This window comes from Leptodactylus fuscus, chromosome 11 (assembly GCF_031893055.1).
Source record: "Leptodactylus fuscus isolate aLepFus1 chromosome 11, aLepFus1.hap2, whole genome shotgun sequence".
NCBI classification, from domain to species: Eukaryota; Metazoa; Chordata; class Amphibia; order Anura; family Leptodactylidae; genus Leptodactylus; species Leptodactylus fuscus.
In genome coordinates, this window is record NC_134275.1 from 32002671 (window position 1) to 32020444 (window position 17774).

At 42.1% G+C, this 17774-nt stretch overlaps 1 protein-coding gene across 3 annotated transcripts in view; it reads left to right on the forward strand.

Moving 5' to 3' along the window:
- The window catches only part of MVB12B (multivesicular body subunit 12B), a 76496-nt gene that overhangs the window by 13178 nt on the left and 45544 nt on the right, over window positions 1-17774 (forward strand). For all 3 annotated transcript variants that reach the window (XM_075260207.1, XM_075260205.1, XM_075260206.1), the window contains exons 3-4: window positions 17247-17354; window positions 17434-17530. In XM_075260207.1, coding sequence (XP_075116308.1) covers window positions 17247-17354; window positions 17434-17530 — 205 coding nt within the window. The remainder of the gene's footprint in view (window positions 1-17246; window positions 17355-17433; window positions 17531-17774) is intronic.

Below are 17774 nucleotides of genomic sequence, written 5' to 3' on the forward strand. Positions count from 1 at the left end.
GGGGTTACAATCTATGAGGGAAGAGGGATAGAGACAGAAGGTGATGGAAGAGACTGTACAGATGGCAGTGTGATGATAGTGTTATTGGAGGTTGTAGGCCTTCCTGAATAGGTGAATCTTCAGGGCCTTCTTGAAGCCTGTGATTGAGACGGTTGTGTGAGAGGCGGATAAGAGCAGAGCGGAGTAGATGGACTTTGGAGGATCTGAGGTTACGTGTGGGCAGGTAGTGGAAGATTAGGTTAGAGATATATGGTTGGGCCAGGCTGTAGGTGGCATTGTATGTCAGCGTTAGGGCTCATTCACACGCGGCAAGAGGGGGCAAATTCTAATGCTATGTAGACTGCTAGCTTCCTTTTTTCCGTGAGCAGTATGTTCCAGCTCATGGAAAAAAGAAGCGAGTTGCCCTTTCTCCAGGCGGATTCCGTGGCTGAGTCAGTCCCGGCGTCCGCCTAGCGACAGCACCCTTTGGACTAGGCCCGTTCATTTGGGCCTACTCCGGAGCAGGAAGCTGCGACTGTCGGAAGCTGTGACAGTCGCAGCAGGTGCATTTTGGTGCTATTCTGAGGCAGCTTTCCGCATCAGAATCAGGACCAAAATATGCGGTCCTGTGCCCCGTGTAAACAAGGCCTTAGCAACTTGAACTCTATTCACTGGGCAATGAGTAGCCAGTGAAAGGATTGGCAAAAGGGAGCAGCTGATGAAGGACAGGGGGAGAGGTGCATTAAGCGAGCAGCACAGTTTAAGGTGGACTGGACGGGGTGAGAGTATTTGCAGAATAGAGAAGGGTGTTGCAGTAGTCTAAGCGGGAGATAATGAGGGCATGGACTAGCATTTTTGTGGTTTCAGAGGTTAGGGCCAGAGTAATGACTTCAGTGAGTTTGGGGATGAGATGTGACTGGATTGGGTCAAGTGCGCAGGAGGTAAGGTGGGATTTAGAGATTAGGGTGGAGAGCTTTTCATCAGTGATGGTGGAGAAACAGGTTAAAGATGAAGAGTACTGAGCAGTAGGGTAGAGTGGTTGCCGGGGGTGTAGGGTGAGACTGTCTCTGATGGTGCCAACTTGCACAAATATTATGTAGATATTGTCTTGCTCCAATTTCTCTGTCTCTTCATGTAATCCTAGACAGACTGGAGGATGTTGAAATCAGGGCTCCGTGGAGGGCCAGCTTTTTTTCACACCTACCTAAAACTTTGGCAGCATTAATTTGGGAAAGTTGAATATTTCTTCATCAGAAGCCTATTTTACCTTTTTGGAGTCTAGTTTGTGTGTTGACAATCAGAATAAGTCATTAACTACCAAAGCGACACCTTTGGTTAGGCAAAGTAACCTCCCCTGGGGTTATCTGAAGTGACAAAGACAGGAGAATTATAAAATCCTTCTCCTCTCCTTGCACACTGTCAGCTGAAGCTGTAGTGAGGCTGTGAGCATATGCAACTCCGCTTTAACCAGAGATATCTCAAAATGTAGATGCCTACATACATGATCTTGGTCTTATTTTAAAGAGGACCTTTTTGTCACCTGGGGCACATGTAGTTTTATATACCGCTAGAAAGCCGATAGTGCGCTGAATTCAGCGCACTATTGGCTTTCCCGTTCTGTGACCCTGGTGAAGAGCTATCAGTGCCAGTACTGTAGCTCTTCACTGTTAGAAGGGCGCTTCTGACTGACTCAGTCAGGAACACCCCTGCTCACAGCAGAGTCTGTAGCGCTGTACTTTGAGAGAGGGCATTGCTTACCACCCAGCAATGACGCTGAGCGGTGAGGAGTGCCCCCCCCCCCCCATTACTCGTACTATCAGGAGGGGAGGGAGTGTTTCTCCCCGCTCTCACAGTACAGCGCTATAGATGCTACTTTGAGGAAGGGCGTTCCTGGTTGACTGTCAGAAACGCCCTTCTGATGGTGAAGAGCTACAGTACCGGCACCGATAGCTCTTCATCAAGGGCACAGAACATGAATTCAGTGCACTGTCTGCTTTGTAGCGGTACATGTGCCCCAAGTGGTGAAAGGTCCTCTTTAAAGCCAAGATTCTCCAGAATTAGAACCATTTAAAGTCACTGTTGTTTCTGCAGTCTCGCTGAACGTTTCCTGCTAAGGGTAAGCCATAATGTACTTTACTCAGAACCTTAGAAGTGTATGTTCAAAACTGTGTGGGTTACTGTGAGCAACACGGAGGTCCAACACCAGGCCTTTCCGCTGATCAGTTGTTTTGCACATAGTGTACTGGATCAGAAGCAGAGTCATCCTATTACTGAACTCCTATTCATTTCAGTGGAAGCCGGGCTGCAGTAGTGCAACTCCTATACAGTGTACAGAACTGTCTACTTCTGGCACTGTATATTACGCCCAAAACACCTGATCAGTAAAGGAAATAAGTGTTGGATCCCCACCAGCCTCAAATTAATGACCTATAAATAGATCATTAACTTTGGTCTTGGATAACCCTTTCAACATATATTGGCCCCTGTATCTCTGAGAATATGCTCTCGAATGTTGTATTTATCCATTTATCCCTATAAATTCTTTGTCTTCTTAGAAGAAACAACCACTGCTGTTCGTTCATGGGACAGCAGCAGAAAAAACACCTTCTTCTTAAAGGGGTGGTCCAAGTCTCTTTTTTTTTTTTCTTTTTTTTTTTACTTTGTCGCTCAGCCAGGAATCCAGTGGAGAGTCTACATTTTGTGCAGGCAGAAGGTAAACGTAGACCAGGTACCTGAAAGGAGACTCTTTGCTTGAGCCCTGGCTGTACCGAGAGAGAAGTACCATATATAGTGTGTGTTGTTTTAAGCTTTGCTGGGTGGAAAAGGAAACTTTTTGAATGTCCCTTTAAAGGAATTCTTCAGGAAGTATGAGAGCCCTTTCTTCCAAAGTTTAGGTGCCTTACCTAGGGGTTGGATCCAACCTTGGTTCCAATGACTGGAACCAGCACATGGTCCCCAGTCTCTCCACCCCCTCCTCTCTCTTCAGGTAGTTATCTGTCCTGGGGGCTGGCTTTATTATAGTTTGCCATAGCACAGGTTACTACCAGTAAATACAGGATAAGAGGGAGAGGCAGAGTCACTTTGGGGAGTCAGGTGCTGGTTCCAATCGCATGATCTGGAGTCGGAGCTAGTCTGAAACTGTTAGGTTCGGTACCTAAAAACCTTGAAGGTCAGAAGTGTGCTCCTACTTACTGGAGAACCCATTTAAGTGATGGCTCCTAAATTTGAAGAGGGCAGATACAAGAACATAAGGGACAGACAGTGATGTCGGTTCAGAATTGTATAAATTCATGATTGATAAGGCTGATTGACTTACAAGGTCTACAGGATTTACATTTTAATATCTTTAAGACTTGATGATGTATGTAATATACTATTTGGTACATATGTTTACGCATTATAGACTAATGAAGAACTGTGGTATACCCCAGTACATTTTAACATGTAACTAATATACCCCACAGCTTTACCCTTTACTCCTTCCTTGTCTTTATATAGAAATGCCTTTACTGCCGTGCTATTTTTACATCCTGTAATAGTCTACTACACCATATACACATATGCACTCTCCGAGGGGCACATTTCTCTACTGATTCATTAGATCTCAACAAAGTAAATGAATAGGAATTTGTCTTGCCTGCAAAATATTAACAGATGTTCACAGCCCTGACATTTGCCAAGTCGAGTAGAAGTTGCTTGTTGGTGAATTGAACTTGAAATGTCAACGTTTCAGCGAGATGGGGGGTGTGTACGACTTTGTAGAGTCAGGTTTCAATCTAGTAACATTGATGGGCTGTTGTAAATGGAGAATTTTCTATATTGGTAACTTAATTGCTAACTTTTTTTAATGTGAGTCTGTCTGAGAGAAGCCTAGGAAGCAGCTGGTGACTCTGAGCTCGGAGATATATAGATTTATGTGTTTTCAGCCAAAAATCACATATACACAACTGTTTAAATGCTTCTGGGCTGCAAATAAACTGTGAGTCCTGCTTCCCCTACCACATACACATAATAAGCTTGTGAGTCCTTCTTCCCCCCAACCACACCCATAGAAAGCCTGTGAGTCCTGCTTCCCCCAACCACATACACATAGAAAGCCTGTGAGTCCTGCTTCCTCCAACCACATACACATAGAAAGCTTGTGAGTCTGCTTCCCCCCAACCACACCCATAGAAAGCCTGTGAGTCCTGCTTCCCCCAACCACATACACAGCTTGTGAGTCCTGCTTCCCCCAACCACATACACAGCTTGTGAGTCCTGCTTCCCCCAACCACATACACATAGAAAGCTTATGAGTCCTTCTTCCCCCCCAACCACACTCATAGAAAGCCTGTGAGTCCTGCTTCCCCCACACTCACTAGCCATACACAAAATCTAAAAGTTGACTGTGATGTGGTTCATTGATTGATTGGGGGATTGTTCGTATGAACCGTCAACCTAAACCACCAAAATGCTTGATTGGGGGGATCAGTTTGGAAAAAAAAAATTGCTCCGAGTTTCTTCAGAGTATCATGATAAGACAAATGTGGGTGTTCATGTCAAAGGACAGCTGAAAATTTCTAACATAAGGTTTTTCTTTTTTGTTTTACTTAAGGAAAGGGGATAACTTGTGGATTCCCTGAGGTCTGACCCAGGGGATTTGAAGAAAAATGGAGCGGTAGTCAGCCTGTTTGCACCACTCCATTAAAATCAATGGGAGCAAAAGTCATAGCGTGGCCACCACTTCATTCAGAACAGGGGGCTAAATTCCCCCATTCTCCTGATCGTTGGGAATCTGAGCAGTTGGACCCCCACCAGCTTGGAAGTTATTCACTATCCTATATATAGGGAATATCTTCTGAAGATGGGAATACCCATTTATTCTTTTATATTCCTGGAAGGATATATAGCATTGTGATCATTTGGCCTCTTCCCTGATATTTTTTCCATAAGATTTCAGGGACTTCTGGTTAAATGGAGAACAAATTTGATGCATTGTTTGCCCGATTTGGAGTTGGGAAGACATTTTGTTTGCCTTCTTCTGGATCAATACTGTAGAATTATAGGTTGGACTTCACCTTTGTCTTCTTGCAACCTCATGTGAATGGATGATGTTACTAACCTTTGTTTGGGCCATTCTTTCATGGAGTCCTCTAGTAGATACCTACACAATAGCTATGTCCAGGTGTATAGTACTTACTGAGAAAATTCTTGTGTCCTATCAGTGAGAAGTGTAGATATTGCTCATGCTGCAGCACTTTATCTTCATGACATAGACTTCCTATGATGTCCTCGTACACCTCTGCATTTTCACTTGTCCTTTTTCCTATAATATAGATTAGATTTCTAAATTGATCATTTTATAGGCCATTAAGCAGAATAACCCCCCCCCCCCCCTTCCTAGGCCATCTCTTTGAAGGCTAGTGTGTGTACTTGGACCTAGTCTGCAGTGTTGTCTGGGTGGCCTCTGCATAAAACACTCCTTGTACAGTAATGACCTATCCTGATTGAGGTATTCATCTAAAATACACAAGACTTGGTTTCTCAATGAAAAATTTCCCTTAAAGCCTAATGCAAATAAACAAGAAAAACACATTTCCTTCTTAGCTGAGACATCTGGAAGTTGTACATCAGCAGCGGTACATTTACCCCACTTCTGATGGTCCTTCTTCTTAATTGTCTTTTGTTCCTTATACTTCTGTAACCTCCTTTGCTCTCTGCCCTTGCACAGACTATAAACCTTGTGTCAGCATGTTTTACAATGCCTATCCCAAAACCTGTAACACAAATTTTCAGGACTTTTTGTGTCTTTATTAAGCTTATTGTCTTGTTTCTTCTGCCTTTTAATTGCTTGTTAAAACTTAGTTTAGGCAATGACTTAAGTACTTGACACGATTATTATATATAAATCCATCCTGCCAGGTTGTTAAATCTTTCCAAATCTATGTTGAGATCTATAAATTGACATTGGTAGGATTCAGGTTATTGGTAGACAGAAGTAGGGCTTGGCCATTATGACCGAAATCACAATTAATTTGAACATTTTTCTTAAATTATGATTAATGAATGATTATTTTGGGACACTCCCTTCTGTACATCCCCCTTGTATGCCATGCCACTGAATTTTGGTTTTGGCTATTTATGTACCAACAATCCTGATTGGATAGAGCTTGTATGTGTTTCTCTCTTGTTATATACTACTGTACCATCTATGAAACTGTATCACTGAAATTTCCCCATTGTGGGACTATTAAAGGATTATATTATCTTATCTTATCTTATCTTACAGTTAGCCATACCTTTTAGCCAATGTCAGTGTGAAAAGGGATGGTATGGAGGCAAAATAATTGTTTTAAAACAACGGACACCCAATGGACCCCATTACAGTTAATGAGGTCTGTTGGACTCTGTATGTAACCACTTTTGTGGTCTGCCTATTTGTTGTTCTGGTCAAACTATGGACCAGGTCAATGTTAGGTGACATTACTGTGAACTTAGCGAAACGTGCTGCGGTTTTAGTATGATTAGTATAGCAGTTGATGTTAATGGGGTATTATGGTCTCAGGTGTTCCCAGGATGGGTCTCTCTCCAATATCCGATTGGTGGGGTTGCCACACCTGGACCCTGCACCTATCAGCTGATTTGGCCACACAAGACAAGATCTACTGTATAGCGGTGACGCCAGGGTACTGCAAATCTGCGCCTACTACTTGAGTAGGAGCAGCTATCCTGCTGCTATTAGCTGTGGGTGGCATGATGTGGCCAAATCAGTTGATCTGTGGGAGTAAGAGTCCCTGACCCCTACTAACTGGATACCGATGACCGATCTCAATGGGGGCAGGAGAAAATGTTATCAATGGCTCAAGATGACTAAAATATTAAAGAAGCTAATTTCAGTGCATGTTTTGGCTTCTCATTGTATGCTGCTCTGTGTATCTTTTGTACCTGCACAAAGAAAGAAAGAAAGAAAGAAAAAGAGAAACAAATGATAAAGAAGCAATGCTCTCCTCCTAATCCACTGCACTAATTATGCTCAAAATGGATTAAATAAATAAAAAAAATAAAAAAACTCTGCAAAAAGCAATACTCTTTGATCCAAAGGCGCTCTCATTCTGATAGTGCCCTGGATCTCTGCCAGTCTCAACTTCCTGATTCCTCTTGACGCACAGGAAATGACTCTCGTCCAATCACTGGCTGAGGTAGGTCCCTGCTGTGACCAGTGATTGGCTGAGTGGTTATTTTCTGTGTGTCAAGAAGGACCAGAAGGTAGAGACTGGCACAGTACCAGGGCACTATCAGAATGGGCGCAACTGGGGAACAAAAAGTATTGCTTTTTAAAAAAAAAAATGTAATCCAATTTAAGCCATTTTGAGCATAATAAATACTATGGAGCTGATGTATACTGAATCCTATAGCAGTAGGAGCACACAATGCTGGCATTACATGACCGTCACTGTATATCCTGCAGGAGTAGTTGTCAGTTTCTATGGACAGCTATGAAGATGGATGCCGTCAGTGACCCATTGTGTCAACCCATTGACCAAAACTGCTTAAAGTTTTCACAAAAGTATGATGTTCATTGGGAACTCATGACAACTAAGCTTTAATACAGGTTAGTACTTACAGCCAAATAGCTTAGCTTTAGTTTTATACAGGTGAATCTCAGAGGTCACAATGACTGTGTTTACCTACTTGGAACCCAACTTAAAGGTTACCATCACTTCCACCAGCTCCAACTCTTTGCAGCCTTTAATACATATCACTTCAGTCATTCTGGCTCAGTTGCAAATTTTCCTGTAGCTTTTCCTGTAATTGGTGCTCTTAGTTTTAGCATTCAATAAGCTAATTAGGGTCTTTACTGTCAGGTGGGCGGTCCATGGCTTGGTGCAGACAGACAGGTACCACCCATGTCACAGTAGAGAACCTAATTAAAGAGGACCTTTCATCAGATCGGGCAAATGCAGTTTTATATACTGCTGGAAAGCTGACAGTGCGCTGAATTCAGCGCACTGTCGGCTTTCCCGATCTGTGCCCGGTGTAAAGCGCTATCAGTCCCGGGACCGTAGCGCTTTAGTGTCAGAAGGGTGTTTCTGACAATTAGCCAGGGACGCCCTTCTGCCCAGCAGCGCCTATCGCGCTGTACTGTGTGAACGCGTTCCTCCCCAGTCTTAGAGCACAGCGCAATAGGCGCTGCTGGGCAGAAGGGCGTCCCTGGCTAAGTGTCAGAAACGCCCTTCTGACACTAAAGCGCTACGGTAACGGGACCGATAGCGCTTTACACCGGGCACAGATCGGGAAAGCAGATAGTGCGCTGAATTCAGCGCACTGTCAGCTTTCCAGCAGTATATAAAACTGCAAGTGCCCAATCTGATGAAAGGTCCTCTTTAACATGTTGGTCTGAAAGCAGCAGCACTGATTGCTCAGGAATGATGGGGGCTAGAGACAAAAAATTCCAACCTTGCCGGAATTAGTGGAGCCACACCTGTTGGAGTTGGTGACAGGACCGCTTTATACCTGATCCCGTTGAATCTGCCAGTTTTGTCGGCATTAATGTGAGTTATATGGCAAGCTTTAGAGTAATGGGTTCGCTGTAAGTTATCTGTCCCACGGACGCCAGCTGGAATGTCTTTAAATGTGCTCTGCAGATGCTGCATTGAAAGTAAGATGGAAAATTGGAAGAGTTTCCAATCATGTTGGGAATGTGACACTCCTTGAGTACTGGATAATCTAGCAAGATGTGCTCATCCATTATGAAACTGTATCTTGTAATATAATCCTGGTCTTGATACACCAAAAATATTTGATATCATTCATAGCCTTATGTTGGGACTACTGCCGCGTTATCCTACCAAACATGGGGGGGGGATTTTCGATATAAATAGGGTATGTCATAGCCAAACAGACCCTTTTTATCACTTTTTGACACCAAATATTGTTGGTGTGGTGGAATTCGGTGCTGTTACTGTCTTTATACCATATTTCTACACATAATATTAAGAATAGTTTATAGAAAAAATGAGTCAACACTTCCTGAAATAAATGGACAGGTGCAAATTTGCATTGACTACAAAAGCAGAGAAATTTCTTCACTCTGTAGGTTCCTAAAATATATGCAAACAGTATATATTTATTATTTCATACTTCTTTATTGCTATAGAGTATGTACTCTACTGATCTGCACGTACAATTGTGTGATCTCTCATGTTACAACAAGGTGGTTTTGCTTAGATGGCTTCCCAACACCTAGCTGTATATCTGTACAGGAGATTTTCCTCCCTCACTTGAGTCTAGAATACAAAATGAACTCGGGGTAGGTAGGAATAACATTTTTTTAATACTATCTATTAACAGGCTTGACCAAGTTCATGACCAAGTTGGAAACTTCATGATGTCATAAAACACCTGCTTTATGTGTACGGCATGCCTCAGTATTGGTAGTGATAAAGAGGACCTTATGTATGTGGTGTAGAACAGGCTCTGTTGTAGAGGACATGAAAGGTCCTCTTTAAAGGTTCCAAGTCTTTTGACAACATGTTCTTAGGATAGACCATCAGCTGTTTTTAGCACAGTGAAGAAGATGGCACCTGGAAACAGATGGCTTTGTAGGCTTTACTTTACTTTGACCCATGCTATATTGATGACCTATCATAAAGATTTGCCATCAATATCAAGTTTCAGAAAACCTCTTTAAGCAAGTTTAGAAAAACATGGCTGCTTTATTCCTAAACCAGTACCATTAGTATTTATGGGCAGTGTCTGAGTTTTCTAGGCATGCCCTGTTCAGGAAGGGGGAGTAGATAAGCTGTAACATCATCTATTGTCAATAGTGAATGCAATAATGGATTATCTTCTATTGTAATCTTGGAGGAGGAAGAGGAGACTGGTACAATGAAAATCCCTACAGAATTGACAAGTGTCTGTCTATTATCAGGCTTAGTGGCCAAAGTGAAAATTATGGAATATAAAAGAATAACATATTTTTCAAGAATTTTTGATCTTATTTTTGGAATAAAAACTGTTAAAGTGAATTTTTTTTTCAGGACTTTTGAAAAGGATGTAGCCTGCTTCCTGCAGATTGCACTAAATATAACAGGGTTGCATTAATACTACTGTACTAAATAAGGTTCTTTTCCTAGTAGTCCGAGAAGCAAAGTCTAAACCCCTGGATGTAATAATTGTATATATTTATGTACAGAATATAAAGCCCTATAAACGTCTTTCTTTGAGACAATCTGTTTCCTCATCGAAACCGCCATGTTCAGCTCTGGCGACTGTGGGTTACAAATCCACCACAGAGATCAACACACTCATCCAGATTCTGTCTGCCAGCCAGTTTACTCATGTTGTGGTTTGCTCAGACAGCTCTAGAGGTTTGCAGATTCTAGCGGCGTTATACAAGTTGACTACGAAAGCTACATGTGAATGAGAAGAGTAAACCTACAAAAATCTGACCATGTGATATGCCGGAATAATGTGGCGACTGTGTTGGGGGTGTGATTTTGTGAAGTTGTAATCTCCCTGATATTCTGTTGCAAATAGAGCAGTGGGGGAGGGCTGCTGCAGATAAAGGGAACCTTACAGCTGGAGACGCTCCTGATCTTAGATTTGTGACAAGGAATGGCAGAAATTGTTGATATTTTGTGAATCTTTACTCCAGTCTGATACAGTATTGCTAAAAACATGTCTCCTCCTTTGCAAAAAGAATTGGACTCATGGGTTATGATAGGGTATTGAATAACTTGGAGTAAATCAGGAGTAGATCAAAACAGAGAAGAATCATCTGTAATTTATGGGTTCTCACCCTGGTCTTGGCTTCAAAAACTGTATAAAAAAATCTGAACATGTATCTTTATCAAAAGTGTGTGCTTTCATTGACTACTCATTGGTTGCTCTATCTGTATCTTCTCTTCTGGTTAGGCTCTTGACTAGAACTTGAAGCTTGGGCATCCTTTAAACTACAAGAGTACTCCGATTCATTTTTAGGGTATTTTGGGGTTGTTCAGAATTAGAAAATATGTTTATCTTCTTCCTAGAACAGCATCACATCTGTCTATGGTTGTGTCTGGTATTGTGTCTCGGCTAAATTCACTTTAACAGAGCTTAGCTGGAATACCAGAGACAACCATGGACAGATGTTGTGTTGTATTTGGAAAAACAGTTTTTCTAATCCTGGTCAACCTTTATTAAAGGCAGTCTGTCACCAGAGCCCAGCATATCAACCCAGCCCACATATACACCGTATTTTTCGGACTATAAGACGCACCTAGGTTTTAGAGGAGGAAAATAGGGAAAAAATTTTTGAAGCAAAAACTGGTAAAATATTTAATATATGGGAGTTGTAGTTTTGCAACAGCTGCAAGGCCACATTGACAGGTGACCCTGCAGCTGTACGGGGATGCATAGAGCGTTTTTTTTGCGGGGCCAGCTGTACTTTTTAGTTTGCATTTTGGGGGATATCTATTGCTTAGATCACCTTGTATTGAAAAAAAAAAACAGGAGGTGATTTAGAACTTTTATTTATTTCATATTTTTAAAGTGTTTTTTTTTTTTTTTTTACTATTTTATTCCCCCCCGGGGGCTTGAACCTGCGGTCACTTGATCGCAAGTCCCATAGACGGCAATACAACTGTATTGCCGTCTATGGGACATTCTGTCTATTAGTATTACGGCGGCTGGTCATAGAGACCAGCCGCAATACTAATACAGCAGTGACAGGCCGGGGAGCCTCATTAGGCTCCCGGCTGTCACACAGACAGGTCGGCTCCTGCGATATCGCCGCGCAGGAGCCGGCCTGCAACTTTACAGGTACGGGGCCGGTCCCCACCGGGGGAGAAGGGGCCACGGATACTGACCTGGCATCCGCTGTACTAGAGAGGCGGATGCCGGGGAGGGATAGACGCCGGGGCCTGAGACATCGCTACGATCCTCTGCCCTGCATGAAGCCAGGGCACGGAGGAGCGGAATAGCATCACTCCTCCCGCTGCTGCTGGCTTCATGCAGGGCAGAGGAGCGCAGCGATGTCTCAGGCCCCGGCACCTGTAATGGCGTCTATCACTTACCGGCTTCCGCCTCTCTATTACAGCGGATGACAGGCGCCACCTTCAGACTATAAGACGCACCCTTCTTTTCCCCAAAAATTTTTGGGAAAAAAAGTGCGTCTTATAGTCCGAAAAATACGGTACTCGAGTATAAGCCAAATTTTTCAGCACAGTTTTTGTGCTGAAAAAGCCCCCCTCGGCTTATACTTGAGTCAAGCAAAAAAAAAATATATATATTTTTTTTTTTTTGGGAGGGAGGAGTCTATGACCAGCCGCATTAGTAATGTATAGAATCTCCCATAAAATAGCGGGAAAAAAAGAAGCTTTAAAAAAATATAATAAAAAAATAAAGTAAATAAAATTTCTAAATCCCTCCTTTCCCTAGAATACATATAAAAGTAGAAAATGACTGTGAAACACATTAGGTATCCCTGTGCCTGACAGTGCCCGGTCTACTGAATATAGGGGATCTGTAGTGCTCCTGTTCCATCGGGAAGGGGTTAATAGGAGCACTGCAGATCCCCTATATTCAGCCAGGCTGAATTCCAAGTGGGGAAAAAAAACAACTCAGTCTTCAAGCTCAGGGAAGGGGCAGACAGACAACCAAAACACCCCCTCCCCTTCCCCAGCAACTACTGCACCCAAAACTCTGACCATTTTAATTTTTTAAATTTTCCAGTAGCTGCTGCATTTCCCCCCTCGGCTTATACTCGAGCCAATAAGTTTTCCCAGTTCTTTGTGGTAAAATTAGGGGCCTCTGCTTATATTTGTTTCGGCTTATACTCGAGTATATACGGTAGATAGGCTAGGGTCACCTGAATCGAATAGTGTTTTCCCCTTGTGAATTGGTGCTGATGTTGCTGTTTTTTCGTCAACTTTTTTTTTTTTTTTTTTTTAGTTACTCCTTAACAGTATTATGTCTTTGCTTTGTTTGTCCTGTTTTGCAGATTGGGGTCAACATGTTTGGCCGAATATTATGTAATGTGTGACTTAGTCACTGTATGAGTAAACATCTGGATGTTCGTGTCACAGACCAGTAACGGGAAGTTCTCTTTCACTTCCACACTATCTGTAAAGGGTCACATTTCCTCTTTGGTTCATCTGGTAGTGTTTCCACCTGCACTGCCTGCATTTCTACATGAGTTGGGGAAGTGTAAGGTTTACATACTTGGCATGCAAAAAATAAAAAGCTCCTTGTTAAACTGTATACAAAGCGTATTATTTTACTGTAACTAAACCAAGAAAATACATTTTTGAGATGGGTTAGATAAGGCTTAGAGGTGACTTCACCCAAGGAAGAATCCATTAAATGGATATTCCCATCTAAATAAGTCATGTCCTATCAGTATGTTATAGGGATCTCACCTCTGCAACAAAAACAAAGGGACGGGATTCTCTCCTATATACTGTCTTACACTGTAAGGAAGTACAACGTAGTCACATTCTTGTGAAGGTTGCATGCACAACAGATGGCTGTAAGTGTCACTGTGCAGGGAAAAGTGTTGAAGGAGCAATACTGCTGCTACTGCTTGTCTCCGAGGATTGTACAAACCCCCACGATCAGTGATGACATATCCTCAAAATGGTTGAAACGCTCTGTGAAGAGGTTTTCTCACCCCCGACACTTATAACATATCCAAAGGATATATATGTCTGCTAGGTGACAGTCCCACCTCTTGTGCTCTGCTTTCTCTGGGCTCCCTCTCAAGTTAAAATGGTATTCCAGCTCATCATTTACAAAGCATTTCTTACATTGTGTGGTGGCTCTGCTTGGTATTGCAGCTCAGGCCCATTCATTTGAATGAGACTGAGCTGCAGCAAGACCGTGTGACCAATGGATGTGATGTCACTGGCCTGGTAAGAGGAAGTGGAGCTCAATATCATAGTCATGGAATACCCCTTTAATAGAGAGAGAGCAAGCAGTTTGTATGTGACGGCCTTTTCGCTCACTCAGTTGCGGCACGGAAGGGGAGTTCGGAGACCCCCAATCTAGAGATAGGCGGGACCTACATCTATCAAACATTTGTGATATATCTGGTGAGACAACAACCTTAATTGTAGACCTCAGGTGCAATACAAACCCGGTTATGAATAAAGAACTTCCATAGTAGATAAAGGATTGGGAATATGGCAAACTCTAGCCCCAGAGTAAAGCTTTCTTTGGAAGATGTTCATGTTTGTAAAGGGAGTTTTGGCAATGTGGGGATTAAACACCGATCTGTAATATCTGCACTGTTTGTGTATGCACCTCAGTAACAGTGCGGGGTGCAGCACCCCATAAATCAGGTGCCTCCTTCTATGGGGCGTAATACCTGCACTAAAATCTATGCCAACATCATTTACAATCATAAATCTGAAACCAGTTGGCTCTGCCACATCTCTTTCAGGAAAATGCTGAGGTCAGCATAAAAATGACACTTGTGACAATTTTTTCTTACAAGGGCATTTAAAATGTCGCAAACCCAAAGTTTGGTTTCTTTTTTTCTTTTTTTTTTTTTTAAACCTTTCTCTTTTTCAGGATTTAACAAGAACGCAAAGTTCTTCAGCCAAACCAAATTCAAGTCTAGTTAAAATTTTGTGCTCTCAAGGGAAAGGCTTTTTTTGAGGTTTTAAACTTGTCTGGAGCATTTGGCAAAGCACATGAAATTATGGAAATCTATAATCTGCTAAACACCGCAGCCCTAAACTGAAGCTCCTGAAAAGATATCCCCGAGCTGGCAACTCACAGTCCCAACCACAGTAGTGTCATCTAGTTCCGTTCCATTCTACAAGTGGAGACTTTGTCAGGCCATTATGGTTATGGATTTGTGCTGCCATTCATACAGTAAGGCTGCTTTCACATCTGGGTCTTTGTCTCCTTTCCTTTGGTCCATCACGGGACCAGGGAAATCAGCCAGTCTTATCACTGACTGTAATGGATCCTGATGGACCACATTGACTATGATGGGGTCCATCTGGTTCCATTATTTTAGTCCTTACGTTGCCAGATGAAAAAGTTTGTTTTGCAGAACTTTTTTTTACAGGATTTTTGATGGGCTCTTTGCCGGACGGACACCCAGCGCAGGTGTGAACGTAGCTTAATGCAGTACTGTTCATGAATTGCATATTAGTGCCAAAGATGGGAAACACAAAACTCTTGAACAAGCTTTAGCAAAACATTATGTGATCTAATGAGACATGATCCCACCCCATACATGTCTAAAAATATGCTTATATGGCTCAGGCATGGAACCGTGCACATCAGACGCTTGAGTGTTGTCGAGGGATGACCTGTAGCTCAGCAATTTATACATGACTGTTCAGTCTAGCTGAGAGAATAAGAGATTGGACCTACTTGTTGGGGGCCATTCAAACTACTTGCGATTTTCAGATATGATTTTCAGATATTATATTCTGGAAATTAGGGATATTTTATGGATAAGGGGGACATGTTCCGTACATATTATCTTGAGACCTATCACTTCTTCTATTTCATCTGGAGACCCTCATTTTTTGTTTTTCTCAAGGGGTCAGTGAAGCCCAAAATGTATACTGTCTCTCTAAAGTTTCTACATACCCTTATATTACACCCCACATAATGGTATTCTATCAGTCACAGGCAGTGTTGTATCTGTTCAGGGTCAAGCTATCATTTTTAGAAAAGCATTTGAGTTGGATCAGTGATTTCCTTTTTGGCACGATGTTCTGCGTCGTTACTTAAACTTTGTCTCTGGTTTTTATCAAAAAGAACATCTGTCGACCCTCAATCTAATGGTAGCCATGTTTATAAAATGTTTCCAAAGATAATGTTTCTACAGACTCTGACCAGTTTTTATCATCATTCGCTCCATTCCAAGCGCCCGTAACAAAAATTGGTCAATGTGAATGAATTACGAGATCAATGACAAAATGATCGAGTGTGCCACCATAACAAAAAAGTTTTCGGTGGTCCCTTCAGTAGATGCAGATTAAAGGCTCTATTCACACTACCAATGTTCACAGGCAAGTACTGTCTGTGATCCGTGAAAAAATAAAGCATGCTCTACTTTTTGACATATTGGAAATATGGCTCCATTTTCATCCACGTGTCTCTTTCATTGAAAGTCAAGGTTGGCACACTGGGGCCGAGAATCAGTACTGTCTGTGAATATGGACTAAGTAGAAGAAGTGAGTGTTCTCTCCATAAGACTGACTGTGTATCTATTTTTTGCAGTATAAAACAATGGATGTTGGACATCCCAGTGCATTTCTGTGCACGTCCATGTATAGAACACATTTTTCCCAGACCCATAGTCTTGCATGACTGGGAAATGAGAAAAGAAAAAAAATTGTGCATGCCAATGAAAGAAAAACAGATGTGTGAATGGCTCCATCTACCATAATAAGTCCTTGTGCTGTTGTGTTTTGTTTTTTTTTATGGACAGAAAAATCATTAGTGTAAAAGGGTTCTAAAGGAGAGTTCTATTGAGAGGGGGTAACACGCCCCTGAAAATGAACTCTGTCCCAAAAACTGAAGGCTGGAGGAATCTGGAGCAGAGACATCACGTTATAGACTGCACACAGTCTGCACATGGGGCTCTCAGCCACTATATCATTTTTGGCTAGAGGTCCCCTTTTAGTAGTGCACTGTGTTTTATCGTTCTTTGGCACTCTCTTGCATTCCAACGCGTTTTTCAAATGAACACCATCTAGGAATTCACATCATATGCAGACCAGACTAGGAGGAAGGCCGACTGAAGAAACAGTAGAACATGGTACAGTGTTAGAGGTTAAAAAACCTTCAGTAGAAGGCTTGGCTCTTAAGATTGCCAAGAGTCATTGCAAGAAAAAAAAAAAAGATGGTAGGATGTTTTGGTTAATTCGTGACCACCCTCGGGATACCTTACTTTTGGTCTTGGAACTGCCACACTTGAATTCACCCTTTTTGTCACTTTGCCATTGAATGGAAGTGTTTGGTGGTGATATATTAGTAGGGTTTCATGAATATTTCATAGGGGTTCATATGGGGCAATATAAAATAAAGTTGTTCACAAGCCAACACTTCTTGGTTCTTTTGTCTACACATGCTTGTTCTTTACATGATGTTGGTGGACAATTTCTTTTTAGTGACCAGGGCCATCAATTACATTGTAGTAGTAACGGCGAGGATGTTGTTCTGATCTTGTTCCACTTTGTTTTTGCTTTAAGATGGTTCAGAAAATAAATTTGAGAACTGCAAAAGTTCGTAGCCAGCTCAGTACTAATCTCCTACTTGTCCTTGTCATGTTGCAGGTTTCTCAGACAACAGATGGCCTGGATGCAGATCTTTGGAAAGATGGCTTATTTAAGTCCAAGGTGACAAGATATCTTTGCTTCACCAGAGCCTTCTCAAGAGAGAATGTAAGTCTGAACATCAACTAATAACTTGATTTCCTTTCATACCTTGTCCGTAACTGACCATGTGCTTGTTCTTCCACAGAGCCATTTAGGGAATGTCTTGGTGGACATGAAATTGATTGATATAAAGGACACCTTACCTGTAGGCTTCATACCCATCCAAGAGACAGTTGATACACGTAAGTATTTGCTCGTGCTGGGTGTCCCTAAATTAAGATAAACGACCACAAAATAACATTAGAAGCCTCTTAGGATTTTGGACTTTAAGTCAGCTTTGGATGTTGTTTTTTTCCTAAGCTAGCCATACACATTGGATGAATATTGGCAGAACCTGCCAATTTCATCATGACCAGACTGCCATTATATATTTATGGGTTGTCTCATATCTTGTCTTAATAGAAGATGTTGAGGGAAGACTTTACG